The 26,060-nt window shown below is 47.7% G+C and overlaps 1 protein-coding gene across 3 annotated transcripts in view; it reads right to left on the reverse strand.

Moving 5' to 3' along the window:
* ADCY8 (adenylate cyclase 8) overlaps positions 1-26,060 on the reverse strand; it is a 226,152-nt gene that overhangs the window by 116,643 nt on the left and 83,449 nt on the right. For all 3 annotated transcript variants that reach the window (XM_019823138.3, XM_019823137.3, XM_004000120.5), the window contains exons 3-5: positions 21,943-22,073; positions 9,917-10,028; positions 4,096-4,223 (exon numbers count right to left, since the gene is read on the reverse strand). In XM_019823138.3, the coding sequence (XP_019678697.1) occupies positions 4,096-4,223; positions 9,917-10,028; positions 21,943-22,073 (371 nt within the window). The remainder of the gene's footprint in view (positions 1-4,095; positions 4,224-9,916; positions 10,029-21,942; positions 22,074-26,060) is intronic.

The raw sequence follows: 26,060 nt of genomic DNA on the forward strand, positions 1-26,060 counted from the left end.
TCAAAAAGACTAGAGTGGAGACACCTCTGGAAAAGACAAAAGGCAGGGGAGATGACTTTGGTCACGCTCGTTCTTCTGACTGCCTCGACCCTCGCTCACTTGGGAATCCTGCCTAGTGTTCTAACCAGCAGCAGTTGACCGTGTCCTCTCCGGGTTTGGGCACCTGTCCTCAGCAATCTGGGATCTCAGGATGACCTCCATCCCGTATTTAGACTCATCTGTGAATAAGGTTCAGGGTCGTTTTGAGAGCTGGTTTGCCATTTGTGCAAAGGTTGTAAATCTCAACCAGCAAAGGAACTACTGGAGCTCTTGGGATCTACAGACCCAGGATCCAGATGCCATCTGGCCATCAGAGCACCGGCCCCTCACTGCACACTCTGGGGACCACGGTGGGACCCCAACTCTTTGAGGAAATGCCAAAAAAGGCACAAGGAGAGACCTTGACAAGGTGGGGACAATACCTCCAAGAGGGATCGATCTCTGATGACAAATATAGGGGGCAGTCATCAAGTCTGGGAACCCCATTCAATAAATGGCTTATTTTCATTACACAACAACACGCGTAGTATGATGTTATGAATGCTTCCAGACCTTATGACTTCTAGTAAGTTCTCCAGTTGGAACAAGGGCCTTTGGGTCTGAAGAAAAAGTTGCATCTTGTATAAATGATGGTTAAGATTGTGAACTTTTTGATAAAGTTATGGACATGAGATTCTCTTCTGCACACATTCAGAAATACTGCCTGCCCGTCGTTCCTCAGTCTGTCAACAGCAGACTGCAAGAGTGGAAGCTCTAGAAGTCTGAACCTACTGCAACTAAAGTTGCCTAATTCCAGTGTTCTTATTTATTCCCCCGCATCATGTTTTGTTGCTAACTGGAAGAATTAATTTTGGACCTCCAGTCACCTCCATTGTAATCAAGGAGTGTTCGAATATTAATAGACTCTGAGTTATGCAGTTTAAAAAATCCTACTGAACTGTCTTATTCTTAAAGAGTAAAAGTAGCCTTAATAAACTGATGAGAGAAAGCCCTCGAGTCATTTCAACGCATCCAAACCTGACATCTCACTGACCTAGTGCAGAACTCCAGAAAGGAGACCTTACACTGGACAAAATGGTCAGGAGGAATGAGGTCTTTTCCAGAGAGATAAATGACCATGTTGTAAGTATGTTAAGCATTTTGATGATCGCTGTTCATTTCTTCTGCAAAACCCTCTCTGCAGCGTTTCTGCTGTTTACGCTCAAGATACAAACTCCCATGGAAAGTCTATGGATGAATAGATAGAGAAGATGTGGTATTGTATATACATGCACATGTACACATACATATACGTAATGGAATATTACTCAGCCTTAAAAAGAGAAGGACACCCTACCATTTGTATCAACAAGGATGAGTCTGGAGGGCATTACGCAACGTGAAATAAGCCAGACAGAGAAAGACAAATACTGTGTATGTGAAATCTAAAACAAAAAAGCCACATGTATAGAAACAGAGTAGAAAGGTGGTTGCCAGGGCTGGGGGCGGGTGGGGGAAATGGGGTGATACTGGTCAAGGGGACAGACTTGTAGTTATAAGAGGAATAAGCTCTGAGGACTTAATGTACAGCATGGTGACGACAGTGAATGATGCTGTAGTGTATGCCTGAAATTTGCCAGAAGGGTAGATCTCAAGTGGGCTCACCAAAAACATGAGAAAAAGACCACTAAGTGAGGCAATGGATGCTCACTAACTTGACTTCGTAATTATTCCACAAGTACACGTGCATTAAAGCAGCATGCTCTGCACTTTAGACACACGCAATTTTTTTTTGTCCATGATTTCACCATAAAAAATAAAAGTAAATCAAAAAGAAAGTCTGTGGCACTTGCTGGGATGAGCACTGGGTGTCGTAGGTAAGGGATGACTCACCGTGTCATCGACACAGCGATGTGAGCTACGTTAACATATGTTCCGTCCTGTTAACGAACTTGGACTTAAATGAAAAATTAAATTAAGTCTAATTAAATTAACTTAAGTTTTTAACTTAAAAAAAGGAAGCTTTTTTTGTGATGTGGGTGATCAAAAATCACAGCTTTTCAGAACTGGCAGAGACTTCAGAGCTGGTCTGGCCCAATCTCCCCATTTCACAGACAGCAAATCCACGTTATCACCCTGGGTGACGACACCCACGGGCGGGAGAAAGACACCCACGACACGTTGATCACTGTACTTCTAGGGATTAGCATGGTGGCACCTGACACGTGGCAGAGCTCCACAGATTCTTTGTTGACTGACCTACGGCTTGGCCGGTAGAATAAACTTCACACACCTGTCAAGTTGTAGGATGCACACAAAACATGGAGCCTTCGGGGTGTCCTGGGGCCTTCCTTGAAGCCAGCTAGAATATTACAATTCACCCTAGTTTTCAGGGCAAGACTCGCCAGTGTCCAAATTGATAGCCAAGAGGCACCTGCAGCCTTTTCCATCGACCAAAAGGGAACTTTGGGTTGGAACTTTTGGGCTCCTCTCTCCACAGGCCGTGGACGAGACAACTTCCGAATTGCTGTCAAAGAGGGGGCGTGTCCTGTCACTCTCCACCTGTCTACTTGGACTTGGGGATGGTGATGGTTGGATTTGCATCATACACCCCATAGCAAAGCACCACGTCACCTTGACTGGCCCTGCTCATGGGTTGGTCCCAGAGGTGGGAGCCTAGGGGTCAGCCAGCATATCTGCCCACCGGGAATGTGATCTATGGCCAAGTCTTGAAATGACCAGTGTCACATCAATGAAGGAAAATCACATTTAGAGAAAGAGCTTCTGTCCTCTTCTTAATTAGAGGGCCACACAGCATTTCCTGATGTCAAGGGACCTCTTCCCTAAACCTGAATGAAGTCAGGGATCTATCAGCAGGTCAAAGGAGCCCAGGCACACCGTGTTGGGCATGGTCAGGCTCTAGAAAGGGAGGCTCCAACTGCGTAGATCCCTCCTGCCCACTCTGGGTTTGGTTCTGGGAGCCAGCAGTTGGGCTGAGCCTTCAGAGGAGAATATGTGTGGGGTTTGGGAGTTGTTCTCCTGCTGTTCTTTAATCCAGATGGACAAGGCCAATGGTCACAAACATGGCTGCTAGACCACACAACCAAGGCGTTGAGTTCACAGGAAGAATATTCTGGCCTGTTAATGGCAGGATTCTTCTTCCCTTGTAAGATGAAGGCATAAGCCACAGAGAAGACTTCAGCCCACGTACCTTCTTTACTGTCTCTGCTGTGGTTGGGAAAGGCTGTGATGTTTGGAGGCTCTGCAACCACATTTAGAAGCTCAAGGGGAGCTCTGGCAACACGGAGCATCTGTCCCAGAGCCACAGTCTACTTCCAAAATCCTTGACCTCAGTCCCTCCTGCCTTCTTGATTAAGCTTCTATTTACCAGATACACTGACCAAAGCCAAAAGCACCCATGAAACCAACCATGGCGGTGGCCCTACAATGATTTCCTGTCGGCCTCAGGCTAAAGTGCAACCCTTATCATGGCTGAGAAGGCCCTGTGGGCCCTGCCTGTTCTCAGTCTGCAGTCCATCTGTCCTGGCCCTCCCCTCCCTAGGCTTCACCAGCTGTCACTGCAGCATGTCCCGATTCCCCATATGTCCAGCTGTGCCCAAAACTCCTCCAGGGTCTAATATCCGCTCACCTTTCAGAAAACAGCTTGGCTCTACTCTGGAAGGCCTTTTCCAGCACCCTGGCCCAAATGAGCTGCTCCTCCTCTGTTCCCCTTGACACACCCTGGTTTGGATTCATCTCAGAACTTACTGTACCATCGTGAGTAACCTTCCTGAGGTCAAGCACCACACTCATCTCGGTCCTTGATGTATCCCCACAAGGACATTGGTAATGCAAATTTGCTGCACAAGTCATTGAAAGTGAGGTAGAAATAGAACATGACGAAGCTGGCAGGTTCAATGGTTCGTGTGGGAGAATTAATGGCCATGCAGGTTTCATGACGTAAGTCAAAGGGCGTCACCACTCAACACACGCATGATCTACCACAAAGGATAGATGGGGTGGTTCATCTTTGTGCCCACTGAAGGCCTGGGAATTATGGAGGAGACCCCGGATTACCTGATGGTTTTGATCATGCTGAGGCCCATTTCAACGCAGCAGTGGGCGTGGTCCTGGCGGGGCTCTGGAAGCCCTGAAACACAGTAGTAACAGTCCCCCAGGATTTTAATGCGAAGGCAGTGATGCTCCTGGAAGGAACAGGGTGGAGAGGAGAGGACTGAGTCAGCAGACAGGCAAGTGCTCCTGAAAGTCTCCTGAAGGAGGGCAGTGGAGTCAAGCGGTCTTCACCCTGGGGGCAGAGCACCTACCTTTGAAATGAGCTTCTATTATCTTGCTAAAATATTGGGGAGGTACCCTAAATAAGGGTTTCAGGGGTTCAGCAGTGGAATGGAGTCATTCAAAAACACTGGATTTTGAGTCCAACAGATACAGGGCTATATCCCGGCTCTGTCACATACTAGCCTTCTGATGAACACTCATCATATGGGCAGGCCTGGCAAAGAATGGGCATGGTCAGTGTTCCTCTGTGAATCCTGCATCTCGATGTTTTTGTGCAGGACGAGTCTCTGAATGAACACGTTTCAACAATCTTTAGCTCAATAATAAGCACTTAAAAGTATAAATCATTCAGCAATGCCTGTTCTTTCAACTCTAGCACCTTAAGAAGAAGGGCTGATTATGTCCTACATATCCTTTTATTCATGTACTAATTCACAGGCTCGCTCACTGGAAAAAATGTCTATAGGGCATCATGGTAGGTCAAGCGTTGGCCCTGACACAAAGACGATGAATAACAACCCCTATGATGCAGCACAGACTAAACAGACATAACCCTTACAACAACCTTGTGAAGTAGGTACAATGCTTTTATTTCACAGGTGGTGAGGGTGACACAGTTGTTTGGTAGATTGACAAGTTGCCTCATCTATAAAATGGTAAACGAATGGGACTTCACCGTGTGACGGTGAGGATGGGTGATACGATGCAAGGCTTACTACAGGGTCCAGCAGAAAGGGGGCCTGTGTCTGTGATGAAGAGGTGGACTTCTGACCCAGTGTTCTCACATCATGGACAGATGACTTTCCCTTCTGTCTTCTCTAGATACACGGACGGGGCTGAATGACCTCTGACAATGCATCCCAGATCTGAAGTCGAAAAGATTTATGGGCTTTTTGGGTGAGAGGCTCTCCTTTGGAGACCGGGGCCCAAGGGCAGAGAAGGAGGGGCATAGACAGAAAGGGGCCCATCGAGACATCAGCAGCCCAGTGGATACTTTGGTTATCAACCTATACAGCACTACGTTGGCTTCCTGACCTGATCACAGATTCAGCCATTGTGTTTGGGTGACGAACGAAGGAAATCGCTCTCCCAGTAAAAACCCCAAATATCAGAGAGGGAAAAGAGGCTCAGAAATGGCTTTGGTGCTTCTCCGTCTGGATCAGACAGCCAGGGCTTTGCCAACCTTCCCAAGTGGGGCACAGCTGCGATCCTTAGAGCTCTGATGGCACGCACGGCCGTCCCAGTGTTATTTTTAGGAGCTCGCGGTTCCTGTCTTTGGCTGCTCTGATGCGGCTAATTTGGCAAGACAGTTTCTGGTGAGGTCTGATCAAGAAGGGAAGCTTATGACCTTCAGCTGTTTCTTCTAAGACCCCTAGTGGTATGTGTGGAACAGAACCAGAGAGCACTTGTTCTATGGGTCTTGGCATTTTCCAGATTTGTGGCATCCATGGGACAGTTCTAAGAAAAAGAGGACCTGGGGACTATTCTAGGGTTCAATTTTATATTTTGCCAAAGAATTATGAAAAATTCATCAACAAACAAAATAACAACCCGAGCACCATCCACGGTCCCCATGGCTTTATTAAAAAAAGGGCATTTTTAACACGAGAAAAGTAAAAATACATTCCTAAGAGACAGGAAAGTTTTTTGAACTAAATAAAATTATTATAAAAACTCACTACATTGCAGATAAATATAACATGGATGTATTTTATCTCATGGCCACAAATTTAACTTCCTGACATTTGTTGTCAAAGAGCATTTGAGAACCACTGATGGAATAAATCCCTCATTTGTTTTTTCAACAATTTTTTAAAAACTCTTTAGAGAGAAAGAGGGAGATAGAGCATGAGCAGGACAGAGAGAGAGAGAGAGAGAGAGAGAGAGAGAGAGAGAATCTTAAGCAGGCTTCACGTTCAGCATGAAGCCTAACACGGGGTTCAATTCCCTGCCCCTGGGATCATGACCTGAACTGAAATCAAGAGTCAGATGCTTTAACAGACTAAGCCATCCAAGCACCCCTAAATCCCTTATTTGGATTTTGCTGAGAACACTGAGGCTGGGGGCTCAGGAAGGGATTTCAGCTAGCCACACTCTTTGAGGCAGAACCAGCTATGGTGGTAGTCAGGAGCAATGGTAGTCAGGAATTGTGATGGTTGGCAGTGGAGGGAGGAGGGAAAGGGTAGAGCAAGGAAATACTTTGGTCTAAGAATCCAACATCCGCATTCTGGTCAAATTTACCAGCTATCTGACGTTGGATAAATCACTGAAGCCACTGATAGGTGAGTTTCAATTCCCCATACAGGAAACGTGTCACAATAACCCATCTTGTTCTTGATACATAACAAAGTAAGAATGGCCATCAGTTAGCAACAGTAGCAGTGACCACAAACACCTGGAAACAGCCATCCGAGCGTTCCACGATCTTTCTTCCTTTGAGTCTTATCATAATAACTCTGAGCACGGGAGGGCAAGGAGGATTTACATCTGTTTTTAAATATGAAAATTTCAGTATGAGAGGAAATATGTGAAAATTTTCCTGTGCCACAGATCAGCTGGCCAAAAGTAATGATATGGCAACATTTCGTTGTTTTTAACAGCTAAAGTAATATTCCTTTGTGTATATACAGACCGCATCTTCTTTACGTATTCATCAGTAGATGGACATTTGAGCTGTTTCCATAGTTGGGCTATTGTAAATAATGCTGCTATAAACACCAGGGCACATGTTTCCCTTTGAATGAGTATTTTTGTAGTTTTTGGATAAATGCCTAGTAGTACAATTGCTGGGTCAAAGGGCAGTTCTATGTTTAATCTTTTGAGGAAGCTCTATAATGTCTTCCCCAGTGGCTGCATCACTTTGTGTTCCTACTAACAGTGCGGGAGGGTTCCCCTTTCTCCACGTCCTTGCCAACACCTACTGCTTCTTGTGTTGTTGGTGTTAGCCATTCTGGCAAGTGTGAGGAGTATCTCCTCGTGGTTTTGATTTGTATTTCCCTGATGATGAGGGATGGTGAGCATCTTCATGTGTCTGTTAGCCCTCTGGATGCCTTCTTTGGAGAAAGGTCTATTTAATCTTCTGCTCATTTTTTAATTAGATGGCTCGGCTCGGGGGTGTTGAGTTTGTGAAGTTCTTGGTATGTTTTGGATACTAATCCTTTGTCAGAGATGTCATTTGTAAATATTTTCTCCCGTTCTGTAGGTTGCCTTTTAGGTTTGTTCGTTGTTTCCTTCGCTGTGCAGAAGCTTTTCATCTTGATGACCGATGAATGAATAAAGAAGATGCAGTGTATATATACACAAGGGAGTATTATTCAGCCATAAGAATGAAGTCTTGCCATTTGCAGCAACATGGATGGAGCTGGAGAGTAGAATGCTAAGCGAAATAAGTCCGTCAAAGAAAGAAAAATGCCATATAATTCCACTAACATGTGGAATTTAAGAAAACAAATGAGCAATGGAGGGAAAAAAGGAGAAAGACAAGCCAAGAAATAGACTCAACTCAAGGGAACAAACGATAACTACCAGAGGGGAGAGGGGTGGCGGGGATGGGTGAAGCAGGTGACGGGGATCAGGAGGGCACTTGCGATGTGCACTGGGTGAAGCGTTGAATCGCTGTCGTGTATACCTGAAACTAATTTTACACTGTATGTGAACTAACTGGAATTTAAATAAAAACTTCAAAAACCAAACGTTACGGGCTGTAGGTGATAATTCACCGACTCTTAATCAGTGATTTTTCCATGAAAACAGAGGTAAAAGCATTTTGGAAACACTTACGTAGGGAAAGGAGGCAGTATTTAGGCTCAGGGAAAGGAGCCTACGTAGGGAAAGGAGCCTGAGCACATACTATGTGCCAGGCTACGTGTTAAACGCGTAACATTTATGCCGGTGAGTCTCCACGACCACGTTTTGAGCCGTGCCATTTCCCCAGTGGCTTAAGGAAGCGAAGGTCATGAAGCAAGTAAGAGGCAGAATGGGAATTCACATTCAGGTCGATCTGACTTTTGTACACCATGCTGTCTCTACAAAACTGAAGAAAACATAGCGGTGTCCAGGGTGGTTGATCTCCTGACAAAACTGTGTTTTGGAAGGAAACCGTGTAAAATGCTCTATTACCCTTCTGGTGGAGACACACACAATGTGGTGACTATATTTGTGCCCAGGGTCCATTTTTCTTGTAAACAAAACGTGAGGCTTGCAGCCTCTTTGAAAAATTTGAGCCGAAAATAAATGGTGCGTGTGTGTGTGTGCGTGTGTGTGCGCGCGCGTGTGTGTGCATGAAATATAAATATATGTGTACACGGAAAACAGGTCTTATCTGTGAAGTTCTGTCAATTTGCAAGCACATTTTTCTGATCAATTCCTGTGAGCTGTTACATGACTCGACAGTAATATCCACCTTCCCTGCCTTCCGCGCCTCGCAAATCGGTATACAATAAAATGTACTGTTTTGATATGGGGCACAGCGATGATGGCACATAGAGCAGCTACATCACTCTCAAAGCCACTGCACCTCATGCCTCTCTGTGCAACTCGTCTGTTCCGTCCACCTCTAGCTCCCGGCCACCATGCGTCTCTTTCCTGTCCCTATAATTTTGCCTTTTCTACGATGTCATAAAAACGCCTTTGTCCTGCCATCTGGGCTTTTGGGTCTAGCTTCTTTCACTTGGCATATTGCTTTGCAGGCTCACCAATACTCCTGCGTGTCTCAGGGGTTGACTCCTTTTTGTTGCTGAACTGTATTCTATTGTATGTGTCTTCCCACTTTTAAGACTCAGTCCAAGAGTCACCTTCTCCAGAAAGTCTTCTCTGACTCGGATGCAAGCACGAATGGCCCTCGTTGGAGGGAGGCAGCCTTAACTTCAGACACGCCGATGCTCTACAAATGAACTTCCACGGGATGCATTTACCTTTGGTTCTCTCAACAGCCCTGTGACATTGGCACTGATCTACACACTTGATGAGGAAGGAAATTAAGGTATTCCGGGGTGAACCCAAAGCCCACTCTTAAAATAGAGGGTGCGGATGACAGTCTTCCCCAACTTGGGTGGCTTCGGGACTAGGAACCTGTGTTTTGATAGCAAATGTCTATGTCCCTTAGCCTGTTCTCTCAAGCCAGCTAGAAAATAAAGGTAGTGTCCTGTCGGCTAGAAAGAAAGCTGTTAGATCAGGTCAAACAAAATGGGGGTCCAGCAGGTTCCTGGCTCCCAACAACAGTCATTTCAGATGGCTGGAGTTGGCTTGGGAAGCTGCAGGCGGCTATCCCTGCACGAACCAAACTGAGGTGGCACTGGATGGCACCTGGCCACACGCAGCGGGGACATGATGGGGAGCAGAAAACACATAAAAAGAGCTTTGGCTTCATTGTCGCTTCATCAGCTATCTCTCAACTGGGAAAGTCAATCTGACGTACCTCCCATTCAAGATCTGTAAGTAATTAACCCCGGTTCCCAGGAGGTGGGAGGGTCAGGAGTCCGCGCCGGGGAAGAGGACGCAGAAGAGGAGGTCCCTGTGATGAAGCCTGAGTCTTTCTCTCCCTAATTCCACACGCAGCCCCTCACTCCCACAGAGGACCAGGAGGGAATTAAATTCAACTCACGTGGGCCAGTCGATCAAATCTGGCAAAGAGCTCGTTGAGCATCCTGACCAGCTCCTGGGCAGACAAGGTTGTGGAGAGGTTGGTAAATCCTTTCACATCTGCGAAAAGAATACTAGACAACAGGGAAGGGATGGGGCAGGGAGAAAGCACATTAATATTTTAATCCGTCCTGGAAGATGTCAACCCCACCCAAATAAATCTACCGTGGTCTGAGATTCTAGCTTTCTCCGCCGGGGAGTCAGGAGGAATGTGTCGGTATTTCCCAAACATCTCAGCAGAAGGAGTCCACCCCGGGGGTTCAGCAAGGGCAAGGGGACAACGGCAAGCCCTTCTTCCTGTGCAGGGCTGCGGCGAACAGCCCAGGAGGGGATTTGTTACCAGGAACAGATCGATTTGTTGTGGAAAGCGAAACGAAGCTTTCTGGAGTACCTCTCTATTTTCCCAACCAACAACACGGCAGCTGCCGGGAGCACAGAGTGAAACGGGCACCTGGGACAAAAGAACTAAAGGTCCCATCATCTCCAGCAAACCGAACATCGCAGGCAAGGAGAGGCAGGCAGTTTTCAAAAATTCTGAGAATAGGTGGCCAGAGCCGGGAGACCTCAGGCGGAAGAATTAATTACCTAAAAACTCTCACATTTACTAAGGATTTAAGTGAGACGAGGTCTTCTCTCTGCGTGTGGTTTGGCATAAGGGGCGAGGAAAGGGAGGGAAGGGCGTAGTCCTTGAAAGCCTTCTGAAAGCAAGGCACTGTGGGAGCACTGCCTTGGTTCATCCATCCAGGCGCCCTGCAGGGACGGCATTATTCCCTCCATTAGGATGACAAGCAAACTGGGGCTCAGAGAGGCAAGGAGACTGGCCTCACAGTCCGCCCGGTAGCACGGGGCTGAGTGGGGACTGTCCACCTGCACTGTAGGGCCCTGTCCTCCCTCAGCGACTCATGCAACAGCAGAGGCACCTCTACGTGGAGAAAGAGGAAGCCTTGTGCACCGCTGGTGGGAATGCAAACCGGTGCAGCCGCTGCGGAAAACAGTACGGGGTCCTCAAAAAATTACAAAGGGAATTAGCATACGATCCAGGGATTCCACTGCTGTGTACCTTCCAGAATAAGAAAACGCTAATTTGAAAAAATATATGGCCCCTTCTGCTATTGCAGCGTTCTTGACAATAGGCCAACTATGGAAGCAGCCCAAGTGTCCATCAATAAATGGTTGGATACACAAGATGTGGCATAGAAAGGCAACGGAATATTATTCAGACTTTAAAAATAACGAAATCTCGGGGCGCCTGGGTGGCTCAGTCGGTTAAGCGTCCAATCGCGGCTCAGGTCATGATCTCACGGTTTGTGGGTCGAGCCCCGCCTCGGGCTCCGTGCTGACGGCGCGGAGCCTGGAGCCGGTTTCAGATTCTGTGTCTCCCTCTTGCTCTCTGCCCCTCCCCTGCTCATGCTCTGTCTCTGTCTCTCTGTCTCTCTCTCAAAAATAATGAACATCAAAAATTCAAAAAAAAAATTATGAAATCTTGCCATTTGCAACAACATGAATAGACTAGAGAGTATTATGCTAAGTGATGTTAAGTCAGTCAGGGAAAGACAAATACCGTATGATTTTACTGCTACGAGGAGTATAAGAAAACAAAAAATGGGCAAAGGGAAGAGAGAGAGGGAGAGAGACAGAGAGAGAGAGAGAGAGAGAGAGACAGAAACCAAAGAACAGACTCTTAATCATAGAAAACAAACTATGAGGAACTCATAGTTAGCATCTAATCGCGGCTCTACACTATTCAGTGCCCATCATGATAAGTGTGCCCTCCTCTGGGGAGGTGGGTGGGGGATGGGTGAGATAGGGGTTGGGGATTAAGGGCACACTTATCATGATGGGCACTGAATAGTGTAGAGTTGCTGAATCACTGTGTTGCACACCTGAAACTTACACAACACGGTCTGTTAACTATACTGGCATTAAAATTAAAAAAAAGAAAAAGAACTTGGGGCAGCTGGGTGGTTCAGTTGGTCGAGCACCTGATTGCAGCTCAGGTCGTGATCTTGACGTTCAAGATCGTGAGTTCGAGTCCTGCATCAGGCTTGCCTCTGCCAGCACACAGCCTGCCTCAGATCCTCTGTCTCCCTCTTTCTCTGCCCTCCCCCTCTCAAACTTTCTATTAAAAATAAATGAACATTACAAAAAAGAAAAAGAACGTAACAAAAGGGCAGAGGCACCTCTCAGATTTTATCATCTTTCAAGCTAGAATAGCATCTTAGCGGCCTGTCAAACTTTTGGGGGCGTTTCTTAAGTGGCCTAAAATAAGGGGCATCTTGCAATCACTGTAACTTAGTTTTAATGCAATAGGTTAATTAGCCAGAAAACACTGTGGAATGTTTGCTGACTTACATTGGTTACCCCCGGGATTCAGTGGTTCTTAAATCTTTCTCCATTACAAACCCTTTTAAGAATCTGATATAGGCTCTGGAGGCGCCTGGGTGGCTCAGTCGGTTGCACGTCCGACTTTGGCTCAGGTGGTGATCTCGTGGTTCATGAGTTCGAGCCCCGTGTCGGGCTCTCTGCTGACAGCTCAGAGCCCAGAGCCTGCTTCGGATTCTGTGTCTCCCTCTCTCTCTGCCCCTCCCCTGCTCATGCTCTGTCTCTCTCAGTCTCTCAGAAATAAATAAATGTTTTTTTAAAAAAAAGAATCTGATATAGGCTCTGAACTCCCTCTTCTAAAAGTGCCCAAGTATTCACAATTTTGCACTTTATTTCGAGGACACCTTCCCTGAGTGCATTCATGGACTCATTTGGAATCCTCAGGCCCCAGTTCTAAAAAAACGACTGGTTGAATTAATTATTCACTCCCTTAATTATTTTAGCAACGGTTGTTACATTTCCCATGTGTCTGGCTACACACGGCGCTAGGAAGTCGGACTGAGTGATAATAAAGATGCCATTTGTGTCCTCAAGATGCTCAGAGTCTAGGGACCCCGGGGGACGCCTGAGCCGGTGGCTACTGAACTCTAAGTAGACGGTTTTTTTCCTATACATACCTACTTAGGACAGAGCTCATTTCGTAACTTAGCCACAGGAAGATATTAACAACCACAGTAACAGCACAGAACAGTGACAGCAATATACCGTAACAAGTTACGTGAATGCGGTCGCCCTCTTTCTCTCTCAGCGCATCTTAGTGTCCTGTACCCCCTCCTCTTGTGAGGAGAGACGATAAAATGCCTACGTCACGTGATGAAGCAAGAGCAGTGATGCAGGTACGACATCAGGACCGTTGACCTTCTGACATCAAGTCAGCGGAGGAGCATCTACTTCCGGGCTCAGTTAACCGTGGCGAGCGGAAACCGCAGGTAAGGGAGGGGACCTCTGTGCTCTGACAGAAGGACGCTCTGGGGGGTGACCGGTCACAGGGGAATCGGCAGTGTCCCAAGGCATCAGAGTTTCGGCCAAGTTTTGCAGGCCCATGGGACTTGCCGGAGGGTCAAGCACGCAGAAGGGTGGACGGTCTGAGCAGAGGAATCAGAGCACGCTGGGGTCGGCTTGAAGTGTGGCAAATGGACGGCAGCTCAGCAAGAATTCAGGGACAGCTCGTCAGCAGGTGGCACTGAGCAACGAGGTCGGGAAAAGGAGAGGGGGAGAGACCGCGTCCGAGTGAGAGATGGCGGGCAGGGGAAGGCTGGCAACGGGCTGGTAAGCCAAGTTGAAGAGCACGGACTTTGTCCTGAAAGTGACGGAAAGCTAGTGAAGGGTTTCGAACCTGGGGACGATGCCTTGAGATCTGTAATGCATAAAGCCCGCTCTGGAACAATCACTGCACAGCCGCTGTCCTGTATAGCGATCTGGTGGCACAGCATCGGCCAAGTGCACAGGACTGGAGTCTAGACAGATCAGAGTTCAGAGCCCAGCTCACCAGTTACGAATACCATGACCTTGGGTTATTACGTCCCAAGCTTCTCTAAGCCTTTGATTTGTGAACTGGAGGTAAGTGGGTGGCAATTGCTCAGCACAGTGCCGGGTATACAGTAAGTGCTCCGTAAGCGCGTTAGCTCTTTTTACTATTTTACAAAAATGGACTGTGATTGCATGATTGCTTTTGAGAGACCGTGAGGGAAGAGAGGTAACAGAGGAGAAAGCGGGATCGTTAATTAGATCATTTGTTACGTGTAGCTAAAGGAATTCCTAATTGTTGACATAAATACCGCGAGAGCACCAGCGACTTGCAGAGTACCTACTGTGGATTTTAAATACTGTCCCCAGTTCCACAGGTGTTCCTCACAAAGATCGATGAGGTAGGATTTATTTTGACCATTTCCATTTGATAGATAAGGACACCGAGACCTGAGTAACCTGCCCAGACATGGAAAGCCAGGATTTGAACCAGGCAGCCTGGCTCTGAAATCTATACCTTTGTGTGTGTGTGTGTGTGTGTGTGTGTGTGTGTGTGTGAAGTTTATTTATTTATTTTGAGACAGAAAGGGAGAGAGAGAGGAGGGAAGGGGCAAAGAGACAGGGAGAGAGAGATAGAGCCTGGTGTGGGGCCTGAACCCACGAACCATGAGATCGTGACCTGAGCCGAAGTCGGACGCTTCACCGACTGAGCCACCAAGGGGCCCCCGGAATCTATGCTCTTTATCACTGTAGTATGCCACCTTCAAAGTAAGGACAGTCACTGCCATGGCAGGTGGAAACAGAAGGGCCCACAGACCATCTAGTCCAACCCACTCAACAGAGTCATTTGCCCAAAACTATTAATATCTGTCTATGTCGAGAATGATCCATTCAATCATTCATTCATTCATCCATCCCGTCATTCATCCAACAGCGAAGTAACTGAATGCCTACTTGTGCCAGGCAGTGGAATGATAGTGGTGAGCAGAAAGAACCATCACAACCCTTACGGAGCATGCAGCCTACTGACAGAAGAAATGGATTTGCAGAGTTCAAAGGGCAAAACAGTTTCAGATGTGCTCAGCGATCCATTACCATCCAATTGCTAGTGGTTTTCTGAACACACTGTGCTTTATGCAACTGGGTCTGGACATGATGTACCTGCTCCCTGACATAGCTTCCCTCCCTGCTGCTGCCTATTAAACTCCTACTTGTCCTTCAAGAACCCACTCATATGTTTAGATCCTGCTTTTTTAAAAGTTTATTTATTTATTTTGAGAGAGAGAGAGAATCCCAACCAGGCTCCCTGCTCAGGGTGGAGCCCGACACGGGGCTCGAACTCATGAACCATGAGATCACGACCTGAGCAGAAATCAAGAGGGGCGCCTGCGTGGCTCAGTCCGTTGAGCGTCCGACTTCGGCTCAGGTCATGATTCCGCGGTTCGTGAGTTTGAGCCCCGCGTCGGGCTCTGTGCTGACAGCTCGGAGCCCAGAGCCTGCTTCGGATTCTGTGTCTCCATCTCTCTCTGCCCCTTCCCTGCTCATGCTCTGTCTCTCTCTGTCTCTCAAAAAAAAAAAAAATGAATAAAGTTAAAAAAAATTTAAAAAAAGAAATCAAGAGGTGGATGCTTAACTGACTGAGCCACCCAGACGCCCTGTAGATCTTGCTCTATAGATCTTGCTTTTACAGAAAATTCTTTAAGCACAGCCAGTCATTGTTTTTCCACCTCCCTCCCAGCCTGCGGTCCCCTCTGTCATGGTGCTTAACACTTGATAACACAGTCAGTCACTTCGGACGGAGTGTGCTCCATCTACTAACTAAAAAAACAGGAAGAAAGTCACTTCTGTGTCCCAACTGCCTAGCACACAGTAGCCTCATGACATGCTTCCTGAATTGAATCAAAACAGAAATCTTTAGAATTAAATCTTTTTTTTTTTTTTTTTTTTTTTTTTTGTCTCAGAGTGTGGTCATGGCCACCACTGACATCTCCTGGGAATCTGGTTAGAAATTCAGAATTTCAGGTCCCACCCCCCGACCCACTGGATCGGACTCTGCTTTAAAAGGAGCCCCTAGGGGCGCCTGGGTGGCGCAGTCGGTTAAGCGTCCGACTTCAGCCAGGTCACGATCTCGGGGTCCGTGAGTTGGAGCCCCGCGTCAGGCTCTGGGCTGATGGCTCGGAGCCTGGAGCCTGTTTCCGATTCTGTGTCTCCCTCTCTCTCTGCCCCTCCCCCGTTCATGCTCTGTCTCTCTCTGTCCCAAAAATAAATAAAAACGCTGAAAAAAAAATTAAAAAAAAAAAGGAGCCCCTAGTGATTCGTGTGCACACGCAGGATGGGGGAGCACCTGTTTAAGTCATGGTTGTGCAGTGACAGTCTGTTGCATAGAAGACAAGAAGCAGAAACCAGGGCCCTGATCTTCCCTGCATTTGCTCATTCTGCTATCCCCAAGTGGTGAGCTCAAGGTCAGGCCCTTTTTATTTTTTTTAATGTTTTTATTTATTTTTGTGACAGAGAGAGACAGAGCCTGAGCAGGGGAGGGGCAGAGAGAGGGGGAGAGACAGAATCTCCAACAGGCTCCAGGCTCTGAGCTGTCTGCACAGAGCCCGACACGGGGCTCGAATTCATGAACCGTGAGATCATGACCTGAGCCGAAGTCGTTCGCTTAACCGACTGAGCCACTCAGGCGCCCCGGAGTATATTCATTTTAGAATGTACTGAAGAGGCCATGTTAATTTTCAAATCTAATTTGCTTAGATACGTTGTTTATTGGGCTAAAAGGGAGCGATGTTACCTAACAGTCACTCTGCAAATAGACACCTCAAGAAAGCGTTAGCAAAGTTCAAAAGAATCGCTAGGAACATGGGCTCTATGTAGACTCTTCTTCCTAACTGTGTGTCCTTGGGAAGCTTATTTAACCTCTCTGAGCTTCCATTTTCTTGATAATAAAGAAGAGATCACTGAAGCAATGATCTACCTACAAGTAATAACTTTCGTTTATTTTTTTTAAGTTTATTTATATATTTAGAGAGAGAGAGCACTAGCAGGGGAGGGGCAGAGGGAGAGGGAGAGAGAGAATCCCAAGCAGGCTCTCCTCGCTGTCAGCATGGAGCCCGACATGGGGCTCAATCCCACGAACTGTGAGATCATGAGCAGAGCTGAAATCAAGAATAGGATGCTTCATCGACTGAGCCACCCAGGCAACCCTAGGTAACTTAAAAAATATAGATGTATTTATTTTTGAGAAAGAGGGAGTAGGGGAGCTGCGGAGAGAGAGTGGGGGACAGAGGATCTGAAGTAGGCTCTGTGCTGACAGCAGAGAGCCCGACTCGGGGCTCGAACTCAGGAGCTGTGAGATCACCACCTGAGCTGAAGTTGGATGCTGAACCGACTGAGCCACACCTATGCGCCTCTCCCCCACCCCCAGTTAACTTTTAAATCACAGCATCATCTTCAATAAGTGGAGGGTATGCCCTTCCTCGAAGAGATTCTGGGGAATCAGAGAGTATTTAATAGACTGCCACGCAGACAGGTCCTAAAAGCCAACAGGTTCTCTGGACGCATTCAATTGCATTTTGCTTGTGCGTGAAACTCTGGTCTACGTGGTGCATGTCGTGGCTGCACACGTGGATAGGGCCGGCTGGGAATAACAGCCAACCCAGAAATTGGGGAGGCTGAGTAAGCCTGTAAAATTGAGGGTCTTCCGATCCCTGATGAAGGTTCACTGAACTGTAACACGGGGAAAGGCAAAGACAAATTTGTCTCCTGAGTAGATCCAAACAAGTCGGACGCTTAACCGACTTCACATAGCAAATATGCCAGTGCGTATGGCGTGGGGCTGGGCAAGAGGAAGGCGAAGGGAGCTTTGGGAGAGAAGCTAATTGTCCACCACATCCACGTTCCCGTCGCTAGGAAAGGCCGCCGAGCCCCAGACTGTGTCCTCCTCTTGTGTCTGTGTGGGGCCACGCGATCAGTCTCATCGATAGAATCTACCCTTCTGAGGGTACCGAAACGCTGAGTACCAAAAACGCCGAGGCCCAGGGGAGGGCCTTTGTCCCCGAGTCACCCACTGAACAGGAGTGTGAGCAGTGAGCACACAGTGTTACCCTAACTAACGTAAGTGTCTTAAATATACGGGAGAAAATAAGAGAAATAAAAGGAATTGGGCACCAAGTGGCTGGGTGTAGCTCCAGAGGGATGCTGCTGGAATCTCAGATGCACAGGGCTGAAATCAACAGGAGAATCCAAAGTTTCTGTCCATTTCAAACAGTTCAGTTTTTGGAAACTGAGGTCCCCAAAGATGAAATGATGCACCCAAAGTCTAGCAGGGGATGTGGCTCAGAGAATGCATTCTGGAATGAGAAGCCTAGTCCCCTGGCTCTCAGTCCCCTGAGCACGGTAAGGGCACCTCTTACCATAACCTGTACCGACCTATTCGCGTCTACATACGCGACAGGAGACAAAGGATTGTATGGAACACGATCAAGGATTAGACGTTTACAGCAGACCGTTTTCAGGGGAGGGTCACCAAACAACCACAGCAGTAAAAGCAACAGAAAAGAAAGGATGAGCAGAGGTGGGTCGCCCTGAAGAGCCAGACGGGATTGGAAATAATTTAGAAAATGCTCCCCACACCGCAGCAGGTGCTCTGGGTGCTGGGGAACAGGGGAGAGCAGGCTGTACTTTTCTCATCTCTGATCTTATTTTAGTCTCCAGCAGCCCTGCAGCGGGCCGGAGGGGTCCCTCCTTCTCTCCCAGAGTTCACCTTCCCAATTCCAGGGGGAAGCTCTGGGCATCCCCCACCCCCGGCCTCCGTGAGGGCAGGAGAGCCCCCAGTGTACCAGCAGGCGTCCGCAGACTCTTCTGTTAGAAGCAGCTCCTTTGCCTGGGGCTGAGGCTACTGAGAAGCACAGGGAAGCAAACCCAATTCTAATTTGGTGCCGTGTATACTTTTGCAAGAGGGTCTCCAGGGCAAGAAGTCCGTTTAACGATTTAAAATAAATGGGTTAGGGGAGCCTGGGTGGCTCAGTCGGTTAAGCATCTGACTTCGGCGCAGGTCATGATCTCGGGTCCATGAGTTCGAGCCCCGCATCAGGCTCTGCACTGACAGCTCAGAGCCTGGAGCCTGCTTCAGATTCTGTGTCTCCTTCTCTCTGCCCCTCCCCTGCTCATGTTCTGTCTCACTCTCTCTCTCTCAAAAATAAATAAAGATTAAACAAAATTTAAAAAAATAAATAGGTGGAGTGGGGAGGGCAGAAGTCACCTTAGCTATTCCCGACTAAGGGAAGTACTGAAAACTGATCGATGCAGAAAACAACACCAAGGGCATCATTTATTGAGCTTACGGCTCCTGAATAAGTTGGTGTGGCTGTGCAGCCTTGTTTATTTTTCTCCTTTTTTTCTTTACTTTACAAAAAGTAATTGTCTCCTTCCCCCACCCCCTGCCTTCTTCATAGTGACAGGCACTTGCATAATATTCTTTTCCTATTTTTAGATGTATATATATCATATAACATATATTATCATATTCTATGACATATATCATATATCATATCATATATCGCATCATATACAAAATGATAACCAATTATCAGTATCAAATAATATAATAATCACATACATATGATATATGTTACATATTATATACAGATACAGATATAGATAGACAGATCTCACTGTTCAGCCTTCACTTGTACGAATCCTTTGGCTGGGGATTCCTTTCTTTGATATTTTTCACTAACCTGGCTCAATTTCAAATAAGGTAAATAAGAATCATGTCTTTTAGGAAGGTTTCTCTTATCACCCCCATCCCCTTCCCCTCCCCCTAGCTCTTCCTCTTTATATGATCCATTAACAGCCTTTTTACTTACTTTAAAAATAGAATCCTACACTGTATTATAATTATAGGCACCTCCCTGAACCTGTTGTCCACAACTGGCATCGATGAGTTCTCATTATCGACGGGACCAATCTGTACATCTGGGGAGTATCTTTTATGGGAGTTGCTATTTGACAAAAGGCTGCTTTGCAGACCCAGGCACCTGCACCAGTGGAACTCTAGTCTTGGACAAAATCCTGAGAATGACCTCTACTGAGATGCCTGCTGTGTTGGAATCATGATCGCTGTTGGACTTCCTTCCAAAATTTTTTTTAATCTTTATTTTTGAGAGAGAGAGAGAGAGAGGGAGTAGAAGAGGGGCAGAGAGAGAGGGAGACAGAGAACCTGAAGCAGGCTCCAGGCTCTGAGCTGTCAGCACAGAGCCCAACGTGGGGCTTGAACTCACGCACCTGAGATCATGACCTGAGCCGAAGTCGGACGCTTAACCGACTGAGCCACCCAGGCGCCCCTGTTGGACTTCTTTTCAAATGTGTGTCCCAGCATGCCAGGTGAATGCCCGGAGATGCTGGATAGAAGGAAAAGCTGTTCCTCCCTCAGACCAAGGTCAGGACGAAAGGAGCTAAGAGGGTACATTGGTCACTCTTAGAGCTGTTTAGCGTATAGAATTTTCCCCTATGTTTGGGTATGTTTGCCCTCTGATATTTAGTGGGAGGGAGGTATAATTCTATTGTACAAGATGCCCATGTCAGGTATCTGCTTTCCAGGCACTTCTGGTGAGTGTCTGGGTTAAGCCAATCAGACACATCTGCCCCAGGCTCTAACTTGCAATGCAAAGAGGCAGGGGGAACGGGGAGTGGGGGCAGGGCAAAGGCCACCACATCCAGATCCTGGGGGCTGCAGGAGGATTCCAAGAGGTGGCAGCTGTGTTGGGGAGGGTGAGGGAGTTGGTAGCACAAGCAGTGCATTCTTCAGGGACAGTGGAGGCAGCGTCCTCACTGGCCCAGTGCTCTGCTGTGATTCTGGCTCTGCTCTGGCTTCGCTCTGCCTCATTTGCTGAGCCTGCCTCTCCATCCTTCCCCAATTATTCTATGAGCCACTAGGCAGCCTTTTAACAGACTTGGATCTGTTGTTTTTGCTTATAATTAGGACATATGTCTAAAACCATCTACAGATGCCTAATGCTCTACTGTATGCTTACCTCTATTCTACGCCTTGTATATAACTTCACTCACGTTATGTACATAAACCCCTGCAAGGTGGCTATTAAAATGCCCATTTTATAGAGAACGGTCCTGAGATTCAAGTATGTAAATTGCCCAAAGTTTTACACAAGGAAGAAGTAGAACTGGATGGATGGATGGATGGATGGATGGGGGAAGGATGGGTGGGTGCAAGGGTGTGTAGATGGATGGGTGGGCAAGTGCATGGATGGATGGATGGATGGATGGATGGATAGGTGAGTGGATGGGTGGATGGATGGATAGTTGGGTAAGTGGATGGATGGATGGATGGATGGATGGATGGATGGATAGGTGAATGGATGAGTGGATGGGTGGATGGTTGGGTAAGTAGGTGGGTGGATGGATGGATGGATGGATGGACGAAGGGATGGATGGGTGGAAGGGTGGGTGGGTGCAAGGGTGGGTAGATGGATGGGTGGGCAAGTGGATGGACGGACGGATGGATGGATAGGTGAATGGATGTGTGGATGGAAGGATGAAGGGATGGATGGGAAGAAGGGTGGATGGGTGCAAGGGTGGGTAGATGGATGGGTGGGCAAGTGGATGGATGATGGATGGATGGATGGATAGGTGAACGGATGGGTGGATGGATGGATAGTTGGGTAAGTGGATGGATGGATGGATGGATGGATAGGTGAATGGATGGGTGGATGGATGGATGGTTGGCCACAAATATGTTTGCAAAAAAAAAAAACAACTGAGCTGTAATCCATTTTACATTGTTTTAAAAAAACCTTATAAGAAGGAGACCAATGTGATCACCCCTGAAGTCTCTAGGTTGCATTTGGAATTATTTTTTCAATCATAATGTAAAAGGCTTTTGCTTTTCCACTCGAAATGTAAAGGCAGGCAAGCCGACCTCATTGTATTTCTGACATTCTTCTCGAGCCTCAATTTGGAAATGAACTCTATGATGAATAATCACTGGTTAATGAATTAATCAGCAAAATGAAGAAAGGCACTGGCATTCAGCCAGACAGAAGTCATGGCAGTCTGACGAGAGCAGCCAGTCACACACAGATCAAGTGCAGAGCAGAGGGGTCAGGGCGCTGTCTTTCTCACCTGACATTCTCATAGCGGTGGATGTAGATCCGATGGAATTGGTGCTGCAGGTGCTCGTCTTCAACATTGGTCATGTCATTGATCATTTCCAGGACGACAAACCGGGGAAGCACAGACAGCACGAGCCGCTCCTGGAACACAACAAAGCAAAGGAGACGGAGAGTCTCGTTAGGCCGCCCAGCAAGTCTGAGATGGGTGCGTGCACCACGTAGAAGTCGTGGGGCTCTTGGCTGACCTTCTGGAGGAATTGCTAACTTCACGCCATCCTTGAACATGACAAGTATCTACTGAGTACGTGTTATTTGCCAGGCACTGTGCAGGATGTTGGGTAGACGGTGGTGATCCAAAGGAGTGTGGAGCTTACATTCTAATAGGGATCCAATCATTAAATATCACCCACTCAAATGCACCCATACACATTCACAAAATGCGGCGAGTGCCATGCAAGAACAGGTCATGGCCACAGAGCGTGGCGGCTGATGACACGATTCAAATCAGGTTAAGAAGGACCTTTTGGAGGACCTGATACTTAAACTGAAATCTGAAAGATTGGAATGAGCCAGCCCTGTGTAGTGCAAGAAGAAGAAAGGTCCGGGGAGAGGAAACAGCAGGTGTAAATGTTAAAAAAAAAAAAAAAAAAAAAGCAATGGTGTGGCTGGAGGGTGGTGACAGAGGGGTGGGGTGACAGATGATGAGGTTGCAGGGGTAGCCACGTCTCCCATGCTTGTGTAAGACGTCGTGGCACTTAATGCCATCTACAACTGGAGGCCACTGTGGATTTACATTTTAGAAGATCACCCTGGCTGTGGTTCGGAAAACGAAATGTGACGAGGGTGCCCAGGGTAGAGGCAGAGAGACCAGTTGGGGAAGCTGCTCAGTGGTCCAGGTGAGAGGTGACGCTGAGACCAGACCTAGATGCCTGGCAGCTGCGATGGGAGGAGCAAAAGAGGGTGTGACCACGGGGAGGGCCAGGCTCCGAGTCTCCCTGATGGGGACAACGTGCTACAATTAATGAAATGGGGGACAAAACCAGGGTTAGGAGGTACTACCTCTTTATCAAGAGGAGAGAAACGAGACACACACGGCCTGAAAGCAGGGACCTAACACTTGACAGAAGAATGTTCTTCTGTTGCAATCAACATGGTAGATAAAAAAAAAAAAAAAAAAAAAAAAAAAAAAACAACCGATTCACCGGCCACAAGAACCAAATCCTAAAAAGACGTGTGCTGTGGGGACCAGGCAGGGATCTGGCTTCTTTGCTCTACAGTTTGCTGTGATGTGGAGCTGAGCTTAAGACAGGTGAATGCCCAACACCGAAGTTTCTCGTATCTTTATAGTTATTTATGGCTCTTAAGGATTTTCACCATCCATTTGCAAAACGCCGACACTAAGCAGGGACAAATTATCACTGGCCTTGCATGGACGGGGTCCAGGAGAGATTAAATCACTCGCATGGCCTGCACAGTGACCAAGTGGCAGTGGAGGTGGGAAAGCCCTGGGTTTTGAGGGTGACTGGAGTCTGGACCTTGTCTTCATTGCCGATAGTCACGTAGCATTCGGTGAGCTCTACGTTCTCTGTGCTTTAGTTCCCTAATTTGGCAAACAGCAATAAAATCATCTACTTCCCAGGGTTGCTGCGAAAATGCAATGAAATAAAACATGAAACGGGCCTGGCATGAATCCTCTCTCTCCCCTCTGCTCTACTTAACTCGGCTCCCACGCAAGGGGCTTTATTAGTGAAGGGCCTACAGAGTTTCACACGATGAGGCTTCTCCTCTCTTGAAGGCTGTCTCACAGTGGGACTGAGAAGCATGTTTACTGCAAACGCCCCTGCACCGTATCCATTTTGTGCTCATTAGTGCTTTTTGCCAACTTCCCAGGTACCCGTGGCCTTGCTCGCGCATCGCTGCCGGACGGGAGTAGGTGCTAATCATGGCTTTGCGGGGCACTCAGTGCCTGAAAATAGTAGGCACTCAATAAATACTTCCTAAACAAATGGTGAACACACAGAGGGCAGAGATTGTGCCCAGATCATGACTGGACCCCCTACCCTGGCCAGCACAGTCCATGCACAGGATGGTTATTTGCTAGACAGACTTTTTTTTTTCTTTTTGAGAGAGAGAGAGAAAGAAAGAGAGAGAGAGAGAGAGAGAGAGAGAGAGAGTATGCACAAGAAGGTAAGAGGGACAGAGAGAAAGAGAGAGAGAATCCTCAGCAGGCTCTACGCTCAGGGCAGAGTCCAATGAGGGACTCAATCCCATGATTCTGGAATCATGACCTGATGATCATGGCCAACTGAGCCACCCAAGTGCCCCTAAACAGATTCTTTAAGTGGCAATGCACACTCACCTCAAAGGATGATATCAATGCCTTCATGGGAGACTTTAAAACTAAAATTCTAAGAGAAGAATTCTCCAGCACCCAGACTTGCCAGTCTCCAGTCAGTGGTGTTACCTATAAAAGCCCATTTTCAGGGCACCTGGGTGGCTCAGTTGGTTAAGCGTCCGAATCTTGATTTCGGTTCAGGTCATGATCCAACCATCATCAGATCGAGCCCTGCGTTAGGCTCAGCATGGAGCACAGAGCCTGCTTGGGATTCTCTCTCTCTCCCTCCCTCTCTGCCCTCTCCCACGGGTTCTCTCTCTGTCTCAAAACAAATAAATAAACTTAAAAAAGCCCACGGTCAGCCCTTTTGTTTGCCTCAGATCTGTTCACTGCTTGAGAAATACCGCTCAAGTCCCCTGAAAACACAATCAGAAAGAAAATGAGGAAGTTGGCCCCTTAATGCAACTCCCAGCTCCTGCTGAGGCACAGTATCTGATTTTCTGCTCTAGAGATCAGAGGGATGAGAATCTCTCCTGGAGCCAGACTGTGGCCAGGGTGGCCTTTGTGCTCAGAGTCTGCACATCTTCCTGCCCCCCCCCCCCCCGGGGCGTTTTCCATCTGCAATGAAAAGGGACCCAGGTTGATTCAAAGAGCACCATTGGCTCCTGCCTGGACTTCCTTTCCTCTCCCATCGTGTGCTCTATTCATGTCACCAGAAGCTGCTTCAGGGCATCAACTGCTACAGTGGCCCCTGGGGGGAGGCCCAGGTGAGAAATGGTGAGGGATTCAAGAGGTTTATTTTATGCAGATGATTGTCCTGGGGGAGAGAGAGAGGGGGGCAGGCCCCCCATGCAGACAGCACTTCTGGGCTTCTATGCCCCAGTGATTCCGAATGGCTTTAGGAAGAACCCACCACTCCCAGGCTGTTGCAAACTGAGAGACCTCTCACCGACCTGGCTCTATGGCAGGGCAAAGCGGGGTTAACGGCAGTGAAAGTCAAGGCACCAAGAGACCTCTCCTGGGGTTATAGACAGTATCTTATTTTTACTGACCACTCACACTGTAGCACACCAAATGCTTTGTATCCGGTATCTGATCAAAACCTCCCGTTAATCGTAGGAGGGAGTAAGTTACAATCCTTGTCCCATTTCACGCACGAGGATACGGAGATTCAAAGAGGTTAGGGGAAATCGGGAAGCCCAAGGCCATGCACTTGGCAAGTGCACAGGGAAGACTCAAGCCCACGTTCTTTTTCACCGACGCCTGGCTCATAATTCATCCGTTTGTTCATGCACTCACCATGTCAAAGAGGAGGGGCTCTGTGCCTGATGCAGCGCGGAGCAGGGAGAATCAGCAGAAAACAAGAATGGACACGGCACTTGCCTCTGTAGAGCCAAGGTTCTAGAGCTGGAAAATGGACCCTGGAAGAAATGAAGGCGAGCCCGGTGGCGGCTCTGGCTGAATGGTCAGGGAGGGACTCCTCAAGGTGACTGAAGCTGGGATGTGAAGGACAGAAGGAACCAGTCTGAAGGAAAGCTAGAGAAGGTGCTGCAGGCACAGGGCAACAGCCAGTGCGGAAGCTACGGGAGGCAGTCTCTTTGGAAATTCATTCATTCATTCACTCAACACATTTTTACTGAGATTCTACTGTAGACAAGTAAGTTAGCTGCTACGACTACAGGAGAGCACCAGCAGATGGGATCCTGAATTCCGTGGGGGGGTCTACAGTCTCCGTCTCAGAGAGGACAGGCAGAAGATGTGATAGGCGTGCTATCCGAGAGGTCCCACGAAAA

Source organism: Felis catus, chromosome F2, assembly GCF_018350175.1.
Source record: "Felis catus isolate Fca126 chromosome F2, F.catus_Fca126_mat1.0, whole genome shotgun sequence".
In the NCBI taxonomy this organism is placed as follows: domain Eukaryota; kingdom Metazoa; phylum Chordata; class Mammalia; order Carnivora; family Felidae; genus Felis; species Felis catus.